We start from the raw sequence: 24,751 nt of genomic DNA, 5'->3' as shown, positions 1-24,751 counted from the left end.
TTGAAATGTGTTCTGGAGATAAAGGAAGTTTTTCACACCTGCTGCAAAGCCTGAGCTGGGTATCGTTGATGCTGGCAGCTGGAGCAGCAGAGATATGACCCAGGACTTACAGAGCTGAGCCTTGCTGGAGATGCAGAAGGCTGGGCAGGTATCTAAGTCGACATGAGACTCTTGACTTACATGGAGGCTAGAGGGTGAACCAGCTGTATCTGGGAACACAGACACTCCAGTTGCTCCAACAACTGCATTGACTAAACATCTCTTCAGGATAATGGGAGGTCAGACAGTGCATATGTTAACACCTAAAGGCAGGTGTCCTAACTCGGGTCTACATCCCTATCTGAGCACGCTTCCTGTAAAGAAGGCAATAAAGAATACGCATTGTTAATCAGCCTTCTGAAAACATCAACATCTCAGTAAAGACAGTTGAATAAAACTAATTTGCAACTTTTATTTTAAAACAGTTTTTGCAGATAACTTCTGAATGAATGATCTAAGTCACAGCTGGAGTCTGAGGATAGTACAGAAAGACAGTGCATGCGTACCTACAGAAGTCTGCCCCTATTTCTTTTCACTGTTAAAACAATCCTAAATTGCACAGCGGAACACAAAAAACACTCATAAAACCTGGAAGACAACGTACTTTGCTTCGGTGTTTTTTTTAGCACAATGAAAATATTGATATAAACCCCCCTCCATTGTTGTACCTAAAAAAAAAGCAGATATCAGGGAAACAAAATCTTCATAGAATCATAGAATTGTCAGGGTTGGTAGGGACCTTAAAGATCATCTAGTTCCAACCCCCCTGCCATGGGCAGGGACATCCCCCACTAGACCCTGTTGCCCATGTTGCCATGTTGCTATGTTGCCATCTTAACAATGATTCTGCTACTAACTCACTATATTGCCCTTAGTAATGTGTTATAAGCACTGATTTAGTGCACATTGATCTTGTGAAGATCAATTTGTTACTATTTCTATCATGCTTTGATGAAATCAAACATGATAGCCTAAGCCGTTTTATTATATACCTTTTACTATGCTAGCTGTAATACAAATCCAGGCATTATTCTAAGAAGATAATGATATTCCACCAGTTCTTGGAAAGATAAATCATGTCAGAAAGTACAATTCAATTCATTATTTAAAAACATACCAATAAGTGAACTTCGTTTTTTAAAATTAAGAGAAAAGTTTTCACATTATATCATGGATGTAAGAAGAGAATTAATAAATACTAACTATCTGAAATAAATTATTGAAAAGTTCTCTGAGGGCAGACAAAAATAAGGAGGACTTGCAAATCTGTCTCCAGATAGCAGCTTCAAATTCAGTGTGTGTAGGTTACAAATTTTAAAAGTAAGGCCAGAGTTTTGTCTTCTTTGTTGACACTAGCAGAGGTAGGTCTTCTGTATCTACAGTATGAATAATTTCCCAGAAGTAGAGAGTTGGGAAGGAGATATAAAATAAACACAAAAGCCTATGGAGAAGCATACAGTGGAGAGCAGACTCTTCTGCCAAGAGAGTCCTAGCTCCATGCACAGTGAAGTTCAATATTCAGTGGTCATCCCTGTGGTGTTGAGTGCCCTTTGCGTCTTGAAAGACTGTTTGGAGGGGTGAAGGACAAAACTACTGTGCTTGACTGCTGTACCACCACTATGTCCTTCTGGAGCTGGAGCAGAGTGTAGATGTTCTCACAAAGCACAAGTCCTCATTAACAAGACTTTGTTAATAGGTTATGTTGGTGAAGTCTTTCCAGCAGTTCCCTACAAGATTGCCTCCTGAAATTCTCTGTAGCCTGGGAGTCAAGAGCTTCTCTCCAGTGACAGGAACTCACATCTGAACCTGTGTAAGCTTTAACTTAGATTCCACTTTCTCTTGCCTGGGTGAGTGCTTTCACTACTGTCTTGAGAGAAGAAAGGCTAAATGTACCACCATCGACCGGCAATGAAAGAGCCCTCTGCCCCATGGGCTGTTACTCTTGCAGGTTGTATTAGGCATGCTCAAGTCTCTTCATATGTGCAAGCACTTTACAGAATCTGACTGGGCTAATACCTGAGCCCTACCAAGGTGGAGGCAGTTCTCTGCATGATGAACCCCGCAAAACAAACAGGGTAGACACTCAAGTCCTTTTTGTGTTACAGTGTCTCAAAAAAGGGGATGCCTCAAAGGAATTCTGTGAGATAAAAGCATGCAAGATGATTACGAGGGCAAGGTCTAGTCATGGGGCCTAGTTTGGGTTTCATTCACCTCTTTATGATGTGATGGCTTGTCGTTTTAACCTGAAGATCAATCATAACTAATAAAAATGGGACTCACTACATGAAACCAGCCTTTAAAGGTGAATTAAGCTAGAAGAATGCAGATGTGGTGTTGCCAGGAGGTCTGCAGGTGCTAGTCAATGCTGGAATGGTATAGGCTGGGTGATCTCAGAAATTAGGAGGGGAGGAAAGGAGATTGAGATTATTCCTATTACCACTCCACCAGGCACAGAAAAACTTGTTCTTGATGTTGTGAGAAGCTGACTTCTTCCTGTGAGACTCTGGATAATGATTCAAGCAGCAAATAATCCATAGACGTATTTACAAACCCAAGACAGAACAAGTTAAACAACTGGAGAAAACTTAGAGCTCTAACAAGGGATCCAGCAGTGGCTTTGGCTGCAAACAAAGCTGAAAGATGGCATTATGCCTGTATATTTAATTCACTTATAATTTCTCTTACTGTTCTGCATTGCAAACCAAATAGCTGCACAGTGGTAGGAAAGAGCATGCCAGGTGGTTATGGGCTCAGAATTACCATTTTGTATATATTATCTTCTTACAAATGCAACGTTAATTAAGGTTCAGACGCAGCAACTGACAAATAGTGGTCTGCAAGCGTACTCCGAGTAATGAGAATTTCTTGCATAAAGTAAAAACGTTGTGTTCAATATGTAAATCTGGGACTCTGCTCAATGAATGCATGTAGAGCACGCAGCGGTTAATTGAGAATATGTGATTAAAGTACCCATGAGCCACCAGTATGTGGGGGCATCTAATGGACATTACAGAAAGCAGTGTGTTGTGTTGAACTACTGTTCTCAGCGGTTTGTTTCCCAAAAAAAGCAGCCGCTGAAAGCCAATGATGGTGAGCCAAATGCCGAGCGACATAATCCCAGCCATTAAGTCATAGGAACAAGCTCGACTGATCAATCAGCAAAATTCACATGGCTGCTCAGGAGCCTTGACTGACGTGACAGAAAAGCCGAGCAGTTGCAAAGCAATTTTCTGAGCCTGAAGACCATGCATACAAAGTCCAGCACAAAACCGGGAAGAAAATATGTATGAACCAGGGAAACAGATGTTGAAGAGGCTGCCAACTCCATTCACTTACCTACAAGGACTATATCCCATCCTGCTGCCCCACCAGCATTCATTAGAAGGTATGAACCTCTGGGCAAAAGCTAGGAGGTCATTCTTGCAAGCTGTAACCTTTCATCTACACCAGCTATCCCTACCTGCACAGGTCAGAGCCCTGAGAAATTTTGACAGAGAAGTCAAACTGGAGAGATTGCTCTGTTTTGACAAAAACCAGGACTTCTGATGCTCATAAAGAGCCACACTTTGGCCTCCTACAAATATTAGCAGAGTTATCTTGCCGGTGAAAGAGTCAAGAGCAGTGAGAGAACTGTCAGAGATGAAGCTGCCTGCCCACAGTCATGACGAAGCTCGGGCTGCTGAATGATTAATGAAGTGATTGTTTTACCCTGCTAAGAGAAGGGAATAGATTGTGGTCTTTAACGGCAAGAAGTTTAAAACTGATAAACGAAGGGTGGTGTGTTTTCGGTTTAAACAAATCATAACACAACCTGGGCATTCCACAGTATATTTCTGAACTACTCCACTGGAGACATCCATAATAAATAACACAAAGAACAGAAACTTCTGCATTTGATTGACGTGACTTTATCTTAGGGCTCAGTTATAACGGGTATTTGTGCACGTGAGCAATATAATCAGCCCAAACTCATTTTTACAAGATTAAATCCTTATGAAGGTAGCTGAAGAAAACTACCCTATGGCTTTAGACAAAAATTTTAAGATTATGGGATCTCCTTCAAATTATATTCAGGATTCGTGTGAAGGGCTCATGATGCTTAACCTTATAAAAATAGATAAGTAAATCCTGGTTTGTTCTCTGCTGAGAATCTTGTTTCTCTCTAAGGAAACCCATCATGTTGGGTATCTGTATCGGTAAGACAGTGGTATCAGGGTGAAACCACGGTGAATCTTTATATTATGCCCTCAGGATAACACAGGCAGAACTGCATTTTTATGCAGGAGGGATGCAGCTAACCCTACCACTTGTGAAAGGGTTGCAAAGCTGTTCTACTTAGATTAAAAATAAAAGTAAATAGTCTTTATAGCACTATGCATGTTCAGCATGGAAGAATTCATCTACAGAGGAGCCAGAGAGAAAAAAATAAGCATTCACAATGGATTGAAGGAAATTGGGCAGAAAGGGGTTGTAACTGAGTAAGGGAATGGCAATTATTTGATTAACACTAGATTCTGCTTTTCCAAGCCGAACCTGAAGTGTCACTGCTACAGCAGCAGCCCCATAAACTCAAGAATCTTTGGCACAGAGCTAAGACAGGATTAAATCAAGCACTAACAAAAATTGTACAGAGTCAACTGAGGGGATGAGTGGTCACTTCTCTCCCCTTGGTGTTCATACTGCAGATCTGCATTTATTTCATGTGTGCCTTGATCTTGCATAGAACAGGCAAAGAATGTGGCCTTTCAGTGACCTGTCCAGGACTAGGGAAAAGTGTTTATTTTTTTTAAAAAAAGGAACATGCAGTGACACTTCATTTCCTTCCTTTTTGATTATTTAATACTCATTTCAAAATCTGCAAAAATCCTGGTGATATCATGCCTTTAATATTTCAGGTCATGTTCATTATTAATAAGCTGCTTCTAGAATAATGTGATCTAAAAGACAAGCTGTCAAAAATCTTTGTTAAATATAAACTGACAGCATTGGAAACATGCTCAGCTGAAAAACAGCAAAGTTTATGTACAAGATATTATTAACAGTTCATGATCTTTCACATACACTGCTCATTTATTAGAACCTATGGCTTGAAAATTGCCGTCAGTTCATGTTTAAAAAGAGATTTTTCTTTAGTGGCTTTTTCTAAATGTCGTGTCAGTGACTGTCCATAACTCAAACAGCACTCTACCATGCAGTGGAAGCATTCTACAAGACAATTCAACCTCACATAGTACTGTTTTGTTAAGAAATGTCCGTAAAAAGCTCTCACTCTCCCCAAAACCAACAGAGGCAAATTTTCTTGATGGATGGACCACTTGGTGAATAAAGAACTGGCTGGATGGTCGCACTCAAAGAATTGTGGTCAATGGTTCGATGTCCACATGGAGACCAGTGACAAGTGGAGTTCCTCAGGGGTCTCTTCCGGGTCCAGTGCTGTTCAACATTTTTGTTGTTGCAGAAAACAGCACTGAGTGCACCCTCAGCAAGTTTGTTGACAACACTAAGCTGTGTGGTGCAGTGGACTCGCTTGAGGGCAGGGATGCCACCCAGAGGCACCTTGACAGGCTTGAGAAATGGGCCCGTGCAAACCGCCTGCGCTTCAACAAGTCAAAATGCAAGGTCCTGCACCTGGGCTGTGCCAATCCCAGGCACAAATACAAACTGGGCACAGAGTGGGTTGAGAGTAGCCCTGAAGAGAAGGATTTGGGGGTCTTGATAGACAAGAAACTCAACATGAGCCATCAGTGCTCTCATGCAGCTCAGAAGGCCAACCACATCCTGGGATGAATCAAGAGGAGTGTGGCCAGCAGATCAAGAGAGGGGATTCTCCCCATTTGCTCTTGTGAGACCCCACCTCAAATACTGCATCCAGTTCTGGTGTCCCCACCCTAAGAGGGACGTGGATCTGTTGGAGCATGTTCAGAGGAGGCCACAAAGATGATCCACGGACTGCAGCAGCTCTGCTATGAGGACAGGCTGAGGGAGCTGGGATTGTTCAGTCTTGAAGGGAGAAGACTCCGGGAGCACCTTATTACTGCCTTCCAATACCTGAAAGGAACAAAATGAAGGCTGGGGAGGGACTTTTACAAGGCAGTCCTGTGATAGGACAAGGGGAAAAAGGTTTAAGTTGAAGGAGAATAGGTTTAGATTGGATCTTAGAAAGAAATTCTTCAGTACAAGGGTGGTAAGACTTCAGAATAAATTGATCAGAGAAGTTGTGGCTGCCTCCTCCCTGGAGATGTTCAGGGCCAGGTTGGATGAGGCCTTGAGCAGCTTGGTCTAGTTAAGGGCATCCCTGCCCATGGCACGGAGGTTGGATTAGATGATCTCCAAGGTCCCTTCCAACCTAAGCCGTTCTATGATTCTATGATTCATTCTATGATTCTTTGGTTTTTTGCAACCATGCACCCTAATTAAGAGTCCTAGGCTCTTTGAGGTTTTTTTCATTTCAGTTTGGTGAAGGTATTCATCTTTAATGAGCCTAAACCCAGACATCTGAAAGAGTTTTACAGATGTTTCGAAAATATTTTCCCAAAGAGAGACCACAAATATACCCTCTGAGAGCCAGTCACAGAGTTAGCTGTCTGGATAATGGAAATCCATCATCACTGTAATGTTTTCTTACCACAAATGGCACCAAAATCCTGAGTGCCAGAATAACACTAGGAGTAGGAGAAAATCAAAACGTAAAGGAAAAAACTGTAATTTTTGGCTTCTCTGCTGTCCTGCAGGTGGGATGCACAATTCCCTGAAGTCTCCTGATGTCTCTTTGGCAGAATGGTAGGAACCATAAAGCAGATAAGCTCTTTGCCAATTAATCCATGATGCTGGGAACCCAGAAGCCTGTCAGGTGCCAACTGCTGCCCAGCACACTATGAAATGAAAGGTAAGGATGGGTATAAGTGCATAGGTGTGTGCTGCTCAAGCTGCAAAGAGTTAAAATCAGATCCCTTGCAAGCATCTGGCTCATTTGGAGTCTGTCTAATTAGCATTTTTGACAAGAAAAAACTTTCCTTCCTGAAAATTCCCAGTAAATCTGCTCTCTGTTATTGACCCCTCCTCAAAATTTTTCTCTCTGTAGGGGTAAAAGCCTCAGTCTTGGTGCTATGAACACATTTGCATAAAAATATGCATAAAAATTTAAATTGAAAATATGAGTAAATAGCCTTTTTGTTGTTTCATAGTTCCGTAGTGATAATTGGACCTTTTTGTTTCTCAGTTAGAAATTACATCACTGAAACACTCTAATACAGACTGATTAGTGTCTGCTATAAATACATACATAATCGGTTTTTTCATCTCCATAAGCTATTTTCTCCAGCATCTGTAAACTTTCTTGCTTTATTTATTTAAGATTCACTACCTAAAAGCCTAACTCAGATTTTAAAATTTATGACACCCCCAACAGTCTGACACTGGGGGTACAGCTATGGAAACTGAAGATAGCATCTAAAACAAGTGGTGAATAAGAAAAGGAGCAGTAAAAACTGGAGCTCTCCAGAAATGCAAGAAGAAATAGAAAACTTAAGGCAAGAGTTTGGCAAGCACAGATAAGAACAGGCAGATTTTCTTTGGATTACTTCAATCACAGATGTACTAGATTTGTACATTAGCCTGTGACTGAGGCAGAGAAAATCATTTATCAGAATGTGCAGCACAGACATGAATATTGAGCTCCTAGACACAAATGAAGTTATTGAGAGAGATACATTTCATAAAAGAGCTCAGAGGAAAAAGGAAATAGTTGAATAATTTATAACATATTTGATACTGTTGAGGAGAATGTGCAGGTTTTGAGGGCTTGTGAAATTCTGTATTCAGACTGTATTTGGAATAAGGGCCACAAATCAAAGGGATGAGGGAAAGCAGGAAGGGGGGAAGAATGTGAGCAATCCCTTATAGTAACTCCAGAAAAAAAAGCACATTTCTAAGATTTCAGATCACAAATGAACCCAAGTGCAGGTTTTGGAAGGAGAAAAAGACAAAGTAGACAAGATTAGAAAAAGCTCTCTGAGGGAATCTGCAGACTGCAAATAGAAGGTATTTGCAAGATCAGTGTGGAAGGGCTGAACCAGACCAAAATCAGTCCTAAACTTCATCGGACCTTTGGAAAGACCTTTTATATTTGCTAGAATGTATTAAAAAGAAGTAAATTGCTACCGTGTGTAGTGGGTTTGGCTGAGATGGAGTTAATTTTTCCCATGGCATCTCTCCTAGTGCTATTTTGCAGTGGTAGCTAGAAGGGTGTTGAGAAACACCCCAGTGGCTACTGCTGAGCAATGCTCACACAGCACCAAGGCTGTGGTTTTCCAGCATGTCCCCCAATAGTCACCTGGAGGTCGGCAAGCTCCTAGGAGGGGACACAGCTGAGCCAGTTGACCCAAACTGACCAAACGAGTTATCCCTATCACATGATATCAGCTTAGATACAAAAACTAAGAGAAAGATGGAAGAGGGGGTAGGGGGCACATTTGTTATTTGTATTTGTCCTCCAAAGAAACCACTACCCATGTTGAAGCCCTGCTTCCTGGGAACATCACAGAATTACAGCTGAACATCACCTGCTGATGGGAAGTAGAGAATAATTTTTTTCATAGAATCATAGAATTATTAAGGTTGGAGAAGGCCTCTAAGATCATCTAGTCCAACTGTCAACCCAACACTACCGTGATCACTAAACTAGGTCTCCAAGTGCCACATCTCTACGGTTTTTGAATACTTTCAAGGATGGTGGCTCCACACGCCCTTGGGCAGCCTGTTCCAATGCCTCATCACTCTTTCTGGAAAGAAATTTTTCCTAATATCTAATCTAAACCTCCCTTGGTGCAATTTGAGGCCATCTCTTCTTGTCCTGTCATTAGTAACTTCAGAGAAGAGACCAACACCCACCTCACTACAACCTCCTTTCAGGTAGCTGTAGAGAGCAATGAGGTCTCCTCTCGGCCTCCTCTTCTCCAAACTAAACAACTCCAGTTCTCTCAGCCTCTCTTCGTAAGACATGTTCTGTAGACATCATTTTGCCTCTGGTTTGTCTCTGCTTCTGCATGCAGCCTTTGCTTTTGCTTTATGAAATTGTCCTTATCTTGACCCATAAGCCTCTTGTTATACTTTTTCTTTTCCCTGTCTATCTAAAAATGGGGAGTGGTAGAGTGGCTTTGGTGTGCACCTGGCTGAAGCCAGGGTCAAACCACTGCCATTCTCTTTGGTGCCAAACATGGGGCAAGAAAACAGCAGTTTTGTGCTAAGCCTGCTGTCCAGAGTAGTTATTAAGTAGCAAGCTCCTGTGCGACAACTTTTGGGTGAGGCCGTACTAAAATGTGCCCTGAGGCGGCCTGTCCTTGGGTGGCAGGGTGTGTGGAAGGATTTGGACAGATTCCTAGGATGGTTATTACCTCCTATAGCCTAAGATTTTACCCCTGAACAAGCAAGAAACCCTGGTAAACTGATGTGTCAACTGATAGACATGTCCCTTGCCTACCTCGATGAAAACCAGCAGCTTCTAGTACTGTACTGGGGCCTGGCTTGTGTCTGTTGAGCCACAGTTCAATAGTCTGAAACGACTGTGGTCGAGGCAGGTTGAGGCAAGTTTCCTCTGAGGACACCATGGTTGAGAAAGGGACCCAAGCAACAGCAACACCTACAGTAATTGCCCCAGTAGTGAAGAAGAAGCGGTGGACAAAAAGGTCAACGGGTCTACAGCATCAATTAACAAGAGAGGAGGAAGAAGAGGAAGAGTTTGGTCAAGAAGCTGGTCCTTCAACTAGGAAACTGGAAGGAGTGAAAGAAATCAAATGAGAAGCAGAAACTATAGAACTCAACAGGCATTTGCACCCAATGCCCACAGTGAGTTTCTACTGATTATTTCACTATGGCTGGACAGCTTAATGTTGTATCTGAAGTTCCAGGAAATCGTCTGAAGAGAAAACACCCTTGCACTGAATACAGACAAGTAACCACAGATAATGCTGTGGAGAAAGGCTTCTGCATGCAGGTTTATACAAGATTGACATAAGGATAGAGGAAAATCTCTAAAAGATACGGTTTATAATTGTTTCAGGGGAAGAGCATATCGATTTAAGGTCTGAAAATATGGCAAATGCTCAGGCTCATTATGAGAGCTTATACTGTAGGATAGAAGCCTACGGAAGTAGAAAAATCAATTCTATGATGTCTTTAACGGTATTGGAAAGCTGTCAACAAAATATAAGATAAGGATGACAAAATTCAATTGTCCTGTCAGAAGTGTTCCTAGAAATGTCCCTCCAGTGATCAGAAATAAATGTCAAAAAGTGGAGTAAACATCCAAGTCTGATGTATGCATGTACACGTTGTCAAGAAAACTTTCCTATTGCAGGTGCTTTTGTCTGCCAGTACTACAAGATGAGCTGATACTTTCCAAAAATAATACCAGATATTGACGCCTTATTTGATCACTTATAACTTAAATCCCTTTAATAATGTTGAAAGAAATTCATGCAGCAGGTAGTATTTTATCCAGTAACATTAGATTTATGTGAAACTTGAAAAAAGAGGAAAACAATCACGAAATACATTCCATTATGATAATTCAAGATATTCCAAATATATGTCAATATTTAGATGTTTGTCCATGCCAGAAATATTCATGCACTGATTTGGATTGACTATTCCCACTATATAGATACCTCACTGTTAGAAAATACAAAAATGTAATCTCTAGAATTTACAGATGCACATAAGCACGTAAAAGACTTTATATGTAAAATCCTGGACCTAGCATACCAGATATGCTCATCATAAATAATGGATCACAGTTTGATTGTTCTGAGTTTAAATAGCGCTTTGCACAAATTTAAATATGTTATCTTGAATCCAAATAATCCACAATCTTACTTCTTTTTTTTTGTAGAAAAAGCTATCAAAATTGTTTTGAAGACGATTAAAAAAAAATCCACCTGTGGATAAAACTTTAGATTTCCACCTGACATGCTTAAATTAAAACTCAGTGTCTTTGGTTCAAGGCCTCAGAAGTACTAACCATATCACAGAGACAGGCCCAGAGACCCAGTAATTTGCTCAGAAGAATATGCATAAACCAGGCAGAGTTAGAACTGAAATTCAGGAGTTCTTATTTAAGTTCTTGTCTTCGTATCCTGCTTCTCGGAGATGGAAAATATACATCAGATAAGTTCTTTAATTATTTAAACTATTTTTTCTGAGCTTAATAACTGGTTAAATAGAGTAGTAAGTGAATTCATCACACTGAAAGTTTGAGTTCATTGTTTGTTTGTCTCTGCCTGTCTGCAGAAGAGGGTATTCTGGCACCCAACCAAAAATAATACATAATTTACATACACTTCAAATCTACTTTATTAATTTATACCTCAGGAAAATAAATTTCACCACTCAATTAGAGTAGCTTCACATCACGTTAAGGACTTCTTGTTTAATCATTCACGGGGACTACAACACAACGGCAGACCACCAACCTGCAAGTCCAGCCTTGACTCTGCAGGATCTGACCGTGAGCAGTCAGAAACTTATTAGGGAGAAGCATAATAACTTCTTGATGGGCAGATGGGAAAGAGCCTGTGCTCTTCCTTGTCCCTGTTGGCAGCAAGCTCAAGCAACAAGGCATGAAATTTCAGATCCTTTCCCTCAGTAATTGCTCTGGATATTTTTGATGCACGCATAAAATGTGCAATCTCTTTTTTTGTTTAGTTTATTTGGCTTGGATTTCTTACTGTGACCACTTTCCATTATAAAAATAAAATAAAAAAACTTCCATAGTTTCACAATTTTCAGTTATTAATTATGTAAAATAGCCTTTTTCATGCCAAAAGGAAAAAAGAATCCATCTACTTTCTTGTGGATTTGTATCCTTTCAGCCATTTCACTCCTATTTGTCTCTTTTCTAAATGAAAAATATCAATTCATTCAATCTCTTTTCATATCAGAATGTTTCAGGTCATTCAACTCCACCATACTCCTTGAGCTCTGATCTCTCTTTTTGGCAATAAAATGGTCAGTGCTCAACGGTATTGAAATAGACTTCACCAACTGATTTATGTAAAAGGCTTTACATAAATCTTTGTGTTGTTTACCATCCCATTCTTTAGGAATTCTCTCATCCTGTCAACTTTTCTTATTACAAACATGCATGGAGCAAAAGTCCTCATTGTACCTTGTACAATGATGCCATGTCCCTGTCTATTAAAGATATACCAGTTATGACATTTATTTTGTTTTACTGTGACATAGATTCTATTATTCAGGTGCATTACATACATTCAGAATACCAAGGCTCGGTTGAAATATTCCCCAGAAAAGGGAAAATTAGCTGTCAGCAAGGGAACTTATAAAGATCAGAAGCAAATAAAATTACCAAGAGAATAGGGAATATATAGGGAAGAAATTAAGAAGAAAGCAAGAAATAAATCAGCAAAGTGAACTCAAAACATTTCTTAAACTCTGTCTTTACATTTGCAATAAAGAAGTAAACAGATTGCAAGTTTGGATTCTCTCTCAACACAGATGTAAATATATTTCACTTTTAGACCACTGTTTCATGTCTATTCCAGTTTAATAACAGGACACCTACTCATCATCACCTCTTAGCTATTGGAGATCTCCATAGCATGGGTGCAGGAATCCACCAACCTAAAACACTGCCAGAAAATAGATATATATGCCAAGGACACTTCTATTTCTGGTCACTGCTCCTGCTGACAATCCAATTAGCAGAACCAAGGATTGATACAATCGAAATTCATTTTATATCATGTGATATCCCCCAAAAAACTAAGAAATTGTGCCAAACTCGTTTAAACAACGGTTACGTAAATTTCAATCTCTATTGATGGTTTACATTCAGCTACTGAGTTTAATGAAAAGAATTGCAAATTTCTAACTGAGTCTTTTCCTGAGATGTTTGTAAAGCTATTATGACAAAAACTATGTGGCTTCAGGCAAAAATTTAACTTTATGCATGTGAAGACAAACGTATCCATCTCAATTTTAAGCTAAGCACAATGGTACATCTCTGCGGAACTGGGTCAAAATTTGAAACTCCCATTGTGTTCAAAAAATATACTTTGAAACATCCTGGAAAAGGGCATTAGCCTGATAATTTATACCAAAAATAATGAAAAACCCCTAGAAAATGCACTAAAGAGAGCTCATAAATATTAATCTGATATTTCTACTAACACAAATAAATAAAAGGTATAAAATCAAGGATTTACAATAACAGGAGATGCTTGTATGTTCTGTACCTTATACATTGTAGGTTTAGTTAGTGTTTTTCCATTGTTTATATTTCCAAACCAATTTGCTTTCCAAAATATGCATTACCGGGAACCTCAGCATGAATTTCAATTTTTTTTTTCACTTCAAAAAGGTAGATGAGAGAAGTGGATAGGGGACCTGTCTGTTTACTTGCCATTTGAAATGCAGATAGAAGTCATGCAGTTGTAGATAAAAAGAGTCCCTCCTTATCATACCAAGTAGCAGCGGTTAATTGTGATGCATCATGAAGCATATGCATTGTCAAGAAACAGACGCATTAATCTTGGGAAATGTCATCAGGCAGATCAAGACACACTGGTCAATAAAACCCAAATGGCTTTGTCACTCTGGAGATTGAAAAAAAAAAAAAAGAAAGGAAAAAAAAAAGGCAGGAGGACTTATAGTTCAGTTTCAATAGCATTTTCCTTTAATCTCATTCTTTCCCACTCACTTCAGTCAGAATTCATGTGCTGTATTCCTGTATCAATTTCAGATTTCTCCCTCTAATTCCTTTGCTCAAAGAACCTAATCAAGGCCTCCCTCCTTCTTTCACACCCTCTATAAAACCATTTCCCTCTGAAAGTCTATTTTGTTTAGAAATATGACATATTGACATTCAGCCTCAGACCTATGATCAATGCCTTTACAAGACACTCGCAGCTATGGCACCCACCAGTGTGTAGTTGGATGAATGCTCTGACTACACCATGAAGCTGAGGGCATCTGCCGTGAAATGGGGCTGTGCTGCAAGATTCTCTTGGACAGGATCATTACTGGCTAGAGCTATTTAATGGAAAAAAAAAATTGAATTATATCTAAGAAAAAAATCAAGCTTTTTATATTGATTATATTTTTCTAGAAGGAATGTAAGAGGATTATGGTCCTGCAATAAAACTTTTGAGGTGTATGTCATCTATCTGCCTCATGTTTGTGCTCTTCTGCTTGCTTGGGGCATCTACAGATTTGCTGAAAAGAATCTTAGTTTTGAAGTTGCACAGAATGTCCCCAGTGCTCAGGTCTGTTGTCCCACATCTGGAGGGCAAGCAGATTAAGGCATTTGTAAAAAGTACCTTTGCACGAACCTTCTCGATAGTTTGCTGAAGCCGCAAAGACTTGTTCCTTGCTGTAGAAACCCCATTTTTTATGTCTAGTTGGCTCAGGTCCAACAGAAACCATAGCAAACAGTAACCAAAAAAAAGATATTGTTTACCATGAGGTGATGCCCAACTTGCTAGTTTCTAGGAGACATTGCCTCGTCTGTTATATAGTTAATCTTATGAAGCTGAGATGAACTGGGTTGTAGTGTTGGGTTAGGGTGGAGGAGGAAAGAAGGAAGTGGCACAGGCTTGAAAGGGTTCCTCATCTGTGCCTAGAGCCAAGCAAAGTTTATTTCTGTGTCCCTCAGATCATGGACTAGGGCCCTGTTGAGACGGGTGACTCAGAAAGAAGATCCCTGTTTGAAACAGAAGACATCTGAGGCTCCCAGACGGCCAGGGAATACAAGGAATATCAGTCAGCATGAAAAGGATCTGCCTTGGCACGCTATCAACTTGTCAAGGTTTCTGTAAGACATCACAGGAATAAAAGACTTCTAAAATGACATGAAAGTTGCTTTGTTGCTGTTTCAGAGAGCTCCTTCCAAATCTGAGGGTAAGCATGGGAAAGGTGATGATTGGAAGATGTAAAAACAAGAGGAAAAGAGCTGGCATCATCAGCCCATCAAAGATGGAAGCTGACATTTAAAAACGAACAAGAGATGACAAGCCATGTGGAGATGAGACAAGAAGGTTGTTCAAAATGAAAACAAGATTACGTTGTTTAAACAGAGACAGAGGAACTAATAAAACAATGCAGGAAGGAGGGGATGTTGTCAATGCACTGGGGTAGGAAAATGTCTCTGTGTGTGAACTTTGAATTAATCTAAATGGAAGAAAGCTGAAAAAAAAGAATCTTACAGTAACTGAGATACCAGGTAATAAGACTCGTAGCTATGTTACACTTACAAAAAGACCGTATCCTTAAAAGAAGTTATGCAGAAGGATTTGCAAGATCCAACCAAACTAGATTCAGGAAAGCTCACTTTCTTATCTTTTCCCTCAACAAGACGCCAAAAGAGACAGTACTGGAAAATATTAACAATAGCTCTGTGCTGGTTGTGGCTTGAATTGATATCTAGATGTCAGTCAGACCTGTCAGAAAAGCAACCCCAGACCACTGTTTGGACAAAATAAAAATGACCTGGAGTAGGCAGGCAAGCCCATGAGCCATCAACCTAGACATGATAAGATAAATTTGTATTTGTGCATAACAATACCAAGGAGAAAAGGAGATCAAAGGCAGGTCTTTGTGCAGTCCTCACAGAAAGCTGGAAAAGGGTCGTAAGGTGACAAAAATGTGATTCAAAAGATGTTAGAGTCACCGAAGGGGAAGAAAACCCTGGAAGAAGGGTATGGTCAATGGTATCAAGAGCAGCTGAAGGTTAATGAGGGCATAGGCACATTACACAGCTTGGTAAGAGCCACTGCAGACTTTGTTGAAGGCAGGTAAGGAATGCCAGCTGGAGTGAAGAAAGTCTAAATCAGAATCAGAAGAGAAAGTTTTATTTTAAGACAGAATCTCTCACTTCATCTGTTCTGTATTCTTCCATATTTCTGGCTTCATGCGCTTAGAATTTTCTACTTATATAACTCCAAAGAAGTGTATGGATGGGGAAGAGTTACTGGGGTTACAATGCTATGGCTGGGTATGTTGCCAGGTGCCCATTGCCACTTGTTGGAATTGCAGCCAATGCCACCAGGCAGTGGCACTGCCACCCACCAAGAGAGCACAGCACCAAGGTAAGGCTTCTCCTCACAGAAGGGAGGGTGAAGAACTTGCATAATCGAACAAAGTCAGGCAAAGCAAGCTGGCAAAGTCTTCTGCTCCTGCAACAGCAACTCTTGCTTTCCACTCTGGAGCTCCCTGGTTCAATCTGCAAGGTGTCATTCACAGACAGAGGCTGTCACAGCTGCTTCTCTGTGCTGCATTGCCTCAGTGGATAAAGACTTCATTTTCTAGTGCTGTGGAAATGGCACCTTTTAGAAGAAACCAGTTTTTCAAAATTTGTAGTAAAACCAAAGATTGGTTTTAATAGCTAAATATATGTGCTCTTACCTAACTTAATTTGTAGGTATATTGTTCTATTTCTCTATTACTCCCACTTTCTTAACGTATTCCTCCAGTGTTGATGGGCTTTCTTTTAATTGAATTATTCAGGATCACAGTTTCAAAAACTCTTTAGTGAGAAAGGAGAGGAACATTTACTTCTCTCAACAGATGAATAGAGCTTCAGTTACAGCAAAATAGCCAACATATCCTCATTAAACTGGCATTTAACCCAATGTCTCAATGGGTGTAGTTCCCATTAACAATCATTTAAATGAATAGTCGACCAGTCAGTGATGGATGCTAATTAGTAGTGGTTGAACATCTTAACTAAACAGACAAATCTCTGCACTAAAAAAGCCATCGAGCTCTCACTTATAATGAGGTTAATTTAAACCCACTGTTGAACAAAGCCAGGCCTCCAGCCTGAAGGAGACACTTACCTCCCTTCTCTTAAATACGAAAAGGTAAATAAGTTTTAGGCTGAAAACCTCCAGCTCTGAACTTCTTGTAGAGTGGTCATACGGCCTCATTCTTCTCTCCCAGCGATCAGTGGTAAAAGTCATCCCGGATCAATTGCTCCAGGATTAGCCCACGTTGCTAATGATAAACCCACCACAGAACAGTGGATGCAAACTCCACATCACAGAAAGCTGAATCCCTGGTAAACATTGCAGCTCAGTGGTGCTGTTTCACCTCTTTGCTCTTCTTGTGCAGCTTTCAGCTATGCCACAGCATCACTTTTATCCAAAGTCTCACTTTAAGAAACCTCAAGTGCTATATTGGACATAACATTACAAAATTAGGTATATGTTCCCTATCTGAGTTTTTTATCTGTTAGGAGGCCAGAGAGCTCAGTCACCTGAGCATGGTGCTGATAACACCAAGGTCACGGGTTCGATCCCTGTTCGGTCCCCGTGTGTTGCCTGATCTAGTTGAGAGGCGTCCCTGCCCATGACAGAGAGGTTGGATTAAATGATCTCTAAGGTCCTTTCCAGCCTCAGCCATTCTATTTAATTTCTCTCCTAAAAATATCATCAACTTATCTAAGTCTTTGGGCTTTCCCCTTGCTTGTTTTATTCTGGTTTTTACTCAGTCTCACCCAGGAAGCTTCTGCAAAACTTCATGGGTAGCAGCTAGTGCCTGGTGTGGGGATCACTTCATGCATTTCTTCAGGTCCTTCATCTTTGTTCTTTTTTTTATTTGCTTTTCACAGCTCTGTATCACTGGCATTAAAGTCAGTCCCGAAATTCAGTACACAGTCCAAATGAGGCTATACCCATAACAACTCTTGTGACCAGGTGTAAAGGCTCTTAGTGTAAAGGCAAGTCTTAGTGTAAAGGCAAGTTCAGTGATGCCATCAAAGTCTGTTTCCCGGCGTGATGTTTGGCTCCGCACCTGACACTAAGTAAAATATTCCACTAACAGTACATAAAAAAGACTAGAACTCAATTCACAGAATCATCACAGAAACATCACAGAATGGTAGAGGTTAGAAGGTACCTATGGAAATCATCTAGTCCAACCCCCCTGACAGAGTAGATCACACAGGAATATGTCCAGGCGGGCTTTGAAAGTCTCCAGAGATGAAGACTTCACAGAATCTCTGGGCAGCCTGTTCCAGTGCTCCATTACCCTCACAGTAAAGAAGTATTTCCTTATATTTAGGTCGAACTTCCTGTTTTCCAGTCTGTGACCATTGCCCCTTTTCCTGTCAGTGGACACCACTGAGAACTCTGGACCCACCTTCCTGACACACACCCTTTAGATATTTCTAAGCACTGATGAGATCCCCCTTCAGTCTCCTCTTCTCCACGCTAAACACACCCTGCTCTCTCAGCCTTTCCTCATATGGTAGATGCTCAGGTCAACTAATCAACTTAGTGGCCCTGTGCTGGACACTCTCCAGTAGTTCCTTGTCCTTCTTGAACTGGGGAGCCCAGAACTAGGCATAGAACTTCAGATGAGGCCTCACCAGCTCAGAATAGATGGAGAGGATAACCTCCCTTGACCTGCTGGCCACCCTCTTCTTGATACATCCCAGGATGTCATTGGCCTTCTCGGCCACAAGGGCACATTGCTGGTTTATGTTCAGCCTGTTGTTCACCAGGACTCCCAAGTCTTTCTCCCAGAGCTGCTCTCCAAGAGGTCAGCTCCCAACCTGCACTGATACATGGGGTTCTTCTCTTGTTCCCTCTCTCAAAGTGTTTCCAGCTCAGCAGGACCACTAAAACAAAAAGACGCTGGCATTACAATTGGCAGTTATGACTCAGTATAGAAAAATCAGAACTGTGAAGAAGGATTGCTGGCTGATTTTTTCCCTAAAACAATTTTTCTGAGTATAGTCATACCTTTTAAAGGGACATTGATCCACCTCACCAGCAGAGACCATTAGGATTAATGGTCTCCAGACAGGTCTCCAGTGAGAACTTTTTCCATATTTGCCAGATTCTTATTAGTTTATTGTTTCTTGGCATTAGTCCATTTTTTTTTTCTTTCAGAGGAAGGAAGGATGGGTCGTTTGGTTTTACTGGATTTGCAAGCATAAGCGGGGAAGGTAGGAGCTTTCTAATACTGTCTGAAAAGACCACAGCTGTGAAGCAACACAGAGTACCACCTCATTAACGTTAAATCTAAATCATTTTTGAGCTCTCCTCTGACAGCTTGCCGTGCTAAAAGCAAACGTAGCTCAGCTGAAGTGAACAATATTGTGCTTGTTCACAGCTGCATTCAGAGCCAGCAATTGCCTGTCACAGCAAGATGAAGTTAATGCCAGATGTTACTAACGCAACTGAAAATAAAGTTCCAGAATGCAAACAATAACATCTCAGATGTAAGAAGCCAGATCCTCAGATGCTGGGAATGAACACGAGTCAGTTTGCATCGGCTGAGACTCTGGCCCCCTAGATTTATTGCAGAGGTTCAAATTGAGAAACTAAATTAGAAACTTAGGAGAAGAACGCAAATCAAATGAGGAATGTAAATCAAAGGTTAACAAATTTTGCCAGAGGTTACTCTTGTATTAAAGAAGCCCTCAAAACACTTAAACACATTTGAAAGAAGCCTTTCAAGTACTTGTACGTGACTTTCAGCTTTTGTAACAGCTTACTTTGTACCTATTCAGGGATCCGTACAATTCAGTACGTTTGATACTGGGAGCAGGGAACTGAAAGACCTGTGTTTTCACTTGATGACAGCAAATATGGGGCTACAACAAAAAGCCTTTTTAAATGAAGAGAGGAAAAAAAGGAAATAAAGCACTGGGACACTGCTGCAAAATTCATGCTTAAGTTCAGTTAGAATTAAATGAAAACAAAATGTATGAGCATAAATTGATATCTTCCCCCAGACAATCCTAGACAGATTACAGAAACAGTTTTTAAGCTAATAAATAGGAAATCTTCTCAATACCAGTGAGTTTAGCTTCCCTGTGCTCCTGAGAATATCCAGTCAGAGAACTGCCTAATTTATATTTTCTAAGTAGAAGATAAAGCTAATTATTTTTAAGTGGAACAATAATTGCCATTAGAAATTAATTCCAACAGTAGACAAAATCCCATACACCAATTTTTAAAAGAGAGATGCTTCAGTCTTCTGTTTGTTTGTGGATAATCTAGTGACCTGATCAACAATGAGGACTAACCAGGAGCTTGCTTGGTTACAAACGCCTAGTAAATCTGGTAGACATTTTTTTTCAGAGAAAAACCTCCAGGCCTTTCTAGGAAGGTTAAATAGAAGAGTAATGATGAGGACAACTAATAATTAATACTGGTGAATACAACTAGGGGAAAAGCACCTCCTCTTCCTCAAAGGTCTCTACGGAGCTGGTGGATGGTGCCCCATGGTGCGCTGCTCAGAGCCATGCGAGGACAAAATGAAGAAACAGACCTCACGGTCACTCACGTCTCCCCATCCAGCTTCTCCTGGTAGCACTGGACTCCAAAAAGCCTTCTGAAGACTATAGATGGTTACCAGGTCAAACTGAAAGGATGTCACAAACCAGAACCCAACTGCTCTTTGTGTACCTCCGTTACAGTTGTGGCTCTTTATTCAATCATCCTACCACATTTGTGTATTCCCCTGCGTTCAACTTACAACCAACATCTCTAACGAACAGCTCCACCTCCTCACTGCAAATAGGCTGCAAACTGGTCTGTTTCCCATATGGAAAACCCCTGAGGTCTGATGCTGCCATTGTCACCTCATGGCCGGAGCTAAGAGGAAGAAACCCCTTTTTTTGCAGCAACTTCTGCAACAGTATCGTTTTTCTCAGAGCTTAATATACTTCAGATTTCTACACAGTAGTTTCTCAGCCAGCCTCTGCCTGAGATATCTGGATATTACTGAAACCGCAAGAGCCTTCAAAATCCAACTGTTTTTGACGCAAAAAACCCCACGTTTTAAACCTTCTCCAGTTGTTCTCTTTATTTCCAAACCATTTGAGGACCATTATAATTTTTCAGTCCTCTATTGTTCCACTCAGAGTATTTCTTTAGCTTGCTTTGCTCCGGATACTGTTTAATAACGAAAGCTTAATGATCTCTCTCCTTTACCTCAGCAGCACTACGCAAATGACTGCAGTACATGGAAAATCATTTATATTCTGTTCCCAGCCCAAACCCACACACTTATCAGGGAAGACTTAGGACCTCAGTTTATAAGGACATAAAGAAGCTTTAGCAGAGAAACAAGTCACTATAGCAACCCATGTTAAAAATGAGGAATTACATTTTATGGTGAGAAGGGAGGAGGGTATTATTAAAAAAGTATAGGTTCAACCTGTAAGTGTTAATATTTTAAAGACCTGAATTGTCCCATCTGGAAATGCTCACAGTGTCATTGCAGTCTACAAATTTCTGGTTTTCCGAGCTCTTTTTCTACGTTACATTCATGTTTGCAAACCTTTTATCTGCACCCACAAGGATGAGTGTTCTACCATTTACTTCACATGAAACTTAACCGTCCTTTTGTTATTTTGCCTGACTCCAGCAGCTGGAGAAGAGTTTGCACAAAATCTCAAAGTATTTTAAAGCTTTCTATTCCATGCTCGCTTTTAAGCATCCACCAGCAGAGTCCAGTCTGTTCAGGTATTTTGGTCACATTGTCTTTGCATTTCTCTGCCTGTTGCTGCTGTTGATTAAAACCACTTGCAGAGCTGCAGGCACGTCAGATGGAGCTCTCCAAGGGCACACACAGCTGCTGGCAGTCAGCTGCACGCATTCCTCTCCAGGGAGGTACATAACGGAGCTGGAAGACCAGCCACCTGTTACAACATGTTTTAGTAACTAAGGTTGACCATATTTTCAATAGAAACATTAATTTTTAGTTCTAGTTCATTACCAGAATGCCCCAGAATTTAGTAGATGATGCTTTGGATTTTTCCTAGGTAGGCCACGTACATGCTCATCATTGTGGACCAAAGTGATGACCAGTGGGAAAAGTGGGAAAAGCGAAGTTTGAGGCTTCCATGTAATACAAATTTGATTTCCAGAACAGCAGAAAACCTCTGTGACATTGAACAAAGCATGGAGCATTGCTTTCTCTCCCTTTCTCATGTGTAAAGTAGTGACCTTACCACTTTGCAGCTGCACAAGTGCCCTGTGAGGACTTGAGCGTTAACAGGGACAGCACAGTTAGCTGCAAATCTCCTCCCTGTTGTAATAGATGTGAGGCTTTACTCATTTCCAGTGCTCAGATAAACATCAAGGCCAATTTCCCTGCTGCCTCTGACTGCTCTTAGAATACAACTTAAGATAAAAACTCAGAATTATTGAAATTCAGGGAATGATGTTGCATTTTGAGTGTGAGTCAGCAAAATTGATTTCCAGACTGATCAGCACTCATGCATAATTAAAGTTGTTTTTATTCAAGCAGTTCATGCATTTACCAATTGTCAGCATTACAGGAGTAAAAATCACTTCTACTGGGAAATACCTCCTGAGTCAGATGGACAATTCATCTTTGGGTGCATACATCCCAGGAGACAGACAGGCACACTGAGCTAGAACCTCACCCGTGTGAGTCAGCTTACAGCTCCTCTCATTTTGCTGCTTTACCACATGTTTAGGATGTTTCTGCTCTGATGCAGAAACATCTGTTTATATGGAAAACTGAACTTCCTCCTTGAAACCAGAGAAAAAAATCTGCTTACCACTAGTTTTCTATGATGTGACTTCAAAGATGCCAATGCAAAAGGGAAAGCCTTTCAGTACATTTCTGTCTGAGTACATCAATATGTCTTTGACTGGACAAGTGACTATTATGTCATATCAAAATCTACACATGACTTTTAACTAAAATAGTACACATATAAGAAGTTTCCAGGGTATAAGCAGGTCCCAATCTCTCAAGTTTCATGCCTTGTAAAAAAACAGGAAATCTCACAGACAAGGGCATTGAATTGCTTTCTACCAAAAATAAAGATTTAAGACCCTCAGCTGTCCCAAAGTTCTTGTCCTGAATTTTTCTGTTCATGCCATTGCAGATTCAAGGAGCTAATGCTCAACGCAAGCTTCACCCATCACTGCAGGCAGGAGGTATGGAAAAAAATCACTGAATGCCATGACTGATTAAAATCACACTATCAAAAATATGTTTCAGAGTTGGTTTTGTCCCTGTTTAGTATTCTATTTTTAATACAGTTAGAAAGTAAATTAAGCCACTTACAGTGAACCAAAACTTCTCTTGTTTCCATGGAAATGTTTAGAAGGCTGATCTGAAGTTAACCAGGCTGACAAATACGAATGCTTGTTACCAGCCAGCTCAATCCCCACGGCTGCTTCTCGTGCGCACCATCACACCCAGGAACTTTTTACACTGTGAAGCAACGCTCCTTAATGACAGCTGATTTCTAATTCAGTGCACAGACTGAACAGGATCCTGTCAAATATGTGTCACACTGACGGGGGCAGGGGGCCCACCAAGCCTGCACACTCATTACCTAAAAATTTCCTGTCAACAATAGACCCTTTTAGTATTCTAGAGCTCAAAGGATGATCTGTTGCCTTTTTATTACAATTACCCTCTGCCATTCTCAGTTTTTATCTAACTCCAGCAGTTTTACACTGGTGTAATGCTTGCATGCAGTGAAACTACTTCTGCTTTAGCCCAGGGTAAGCAAGATCGGAATGAGATCATTTGTGCTTTGCTGGAGAGACTTGATGGATCGCTATTCAAATATTAATACTGATGTTTGCTACAGAAAAAGCATACGTAATAAATCAGTAATGCACAGCAAGAGTCTTGACTCTAGGTCTGTTTGCAGAAGAAGTATAAAGGTGTCTTCAGAAATTTTGTAAGGAAGAGAGAGTTATATGAATATCACTGCAAAACAAATAATAAAAGTCATTTGTGCCCAAGTAAAACTGCAATCTTCATGCACATATCAAGTTTTTGGCTCACTCAAGGCAGAAACTTGGCAAAATGGAAAATGAGAGGCAAGTCCTGCTTGGCCTAAGTTCAAGACCACCTAACAGCTTGATGTTACCCAGAGGGGTGGTACTGGTCCTCCATCTCACCTTTCCAAAAGCTTCTTGTCCCCATACCAGACAAGTCGTCCAGCTTCATTCCTTGCACCAGCTTTCATGCTTGTCAGGCATTTTTCTGCGGTAGTTCAACTCATTAACTTGGCAGAAAGTTACATACTTTGGTGGAGGAAGTTACTTTTCATGTAGGTCGGCAAGTCAAGTTACTGCTGCAACGGACAGTTGAATGCCAAAGCCAATAGGCACAGCCAAAAGTGAGTGACCACCCCAACAGCAGCGAGCCTCAGCTGTGTATCTGACATGTACCTTCACTCATTAAAGCACTCCATCATGCAAGTCTACATTTAGCTTCACTTTGTGCCTGAAAATACCTGCATAGCTAACTTCTGCAGCAGGCAAAGAGAACGGAAAACAAAAGGTGCAGCTCTGTCCAGCACTGAAGATACTCCCATGTTTTTCAAGTATTTTTAACATACGAGAAACTTCTCTCCATTGCAAATGCCTTTAATCACTGCATTGAGTCTGGAATTAACTGAACTGTGTGAGATGTTCAATGTGTCTTGTGCTCCTGAGTCCCTTAGGTGCTGTGGGAAATACAGGTTTCAGTTTAGGAAAATACAAGACTGATATGTGTTTGCGCTGCTCTGCACTATCATTTTTTATTCATTATAGCAGATCTTTGTCTTAAAAGACCATCATGATTGGTATAGAATATATGACCATTTATTTAAGTAAAATGTTACTTTTCTGTATATAGAGATAGGTATATCCTTCCACATAAAAGGCTGAAAATCCAAAGTATCCTGGACAGTGATATC

At 40.6% G+C, this 24,751-nt stretch overlaps 1 protein-coding gene across 1 annotated transcript in view; it reads right to left on the bottom strand.

Annotated features, from left to right (window-relative positions):
- The window catches only part of LOC104277217, a gene marked incomplete at its 3' end in the record, with an annotated part of 319,342 nt that extends 296,087 nt beyond the window's left edge, over window positions 1–23,255 (bottom strand). Inside the window, exon 1 of the mRNA XM_009873793.1 lies at window positions 23,116–23,255. Coding sequence (XP_009872095.1) covers window positions 23,116–23,143 — 28 coding nt within the window. The remainder of the gene's footprint in view (window positions 1–23,115) is intronic.
- Window positions 23,256–24,751: the final 1,496 nt, after the last annotated feature.

The sequence above is a fragment of the Apaloderma vittatum genome, unplaced genomic scaffold, assembly GCF_000703405.1.
Source record: "Apaloderma vittatum isolate BGI_N311 unplaced genomic scaffold, ASM70340v1 scaffold117, whole genome shotgun sequence".
Lineage (NCBI taxonomy): Eukaryota > Metazoa > Chordata > Aves > Trogoniformes > Trogonidae > Apaloderma > Apaloderma vittatum.
The sequence above is the reverse complement of the archived record's forward strand: the minus strand, read 5'-3'. Positions and strand labels throughout refer to the sequence as shown.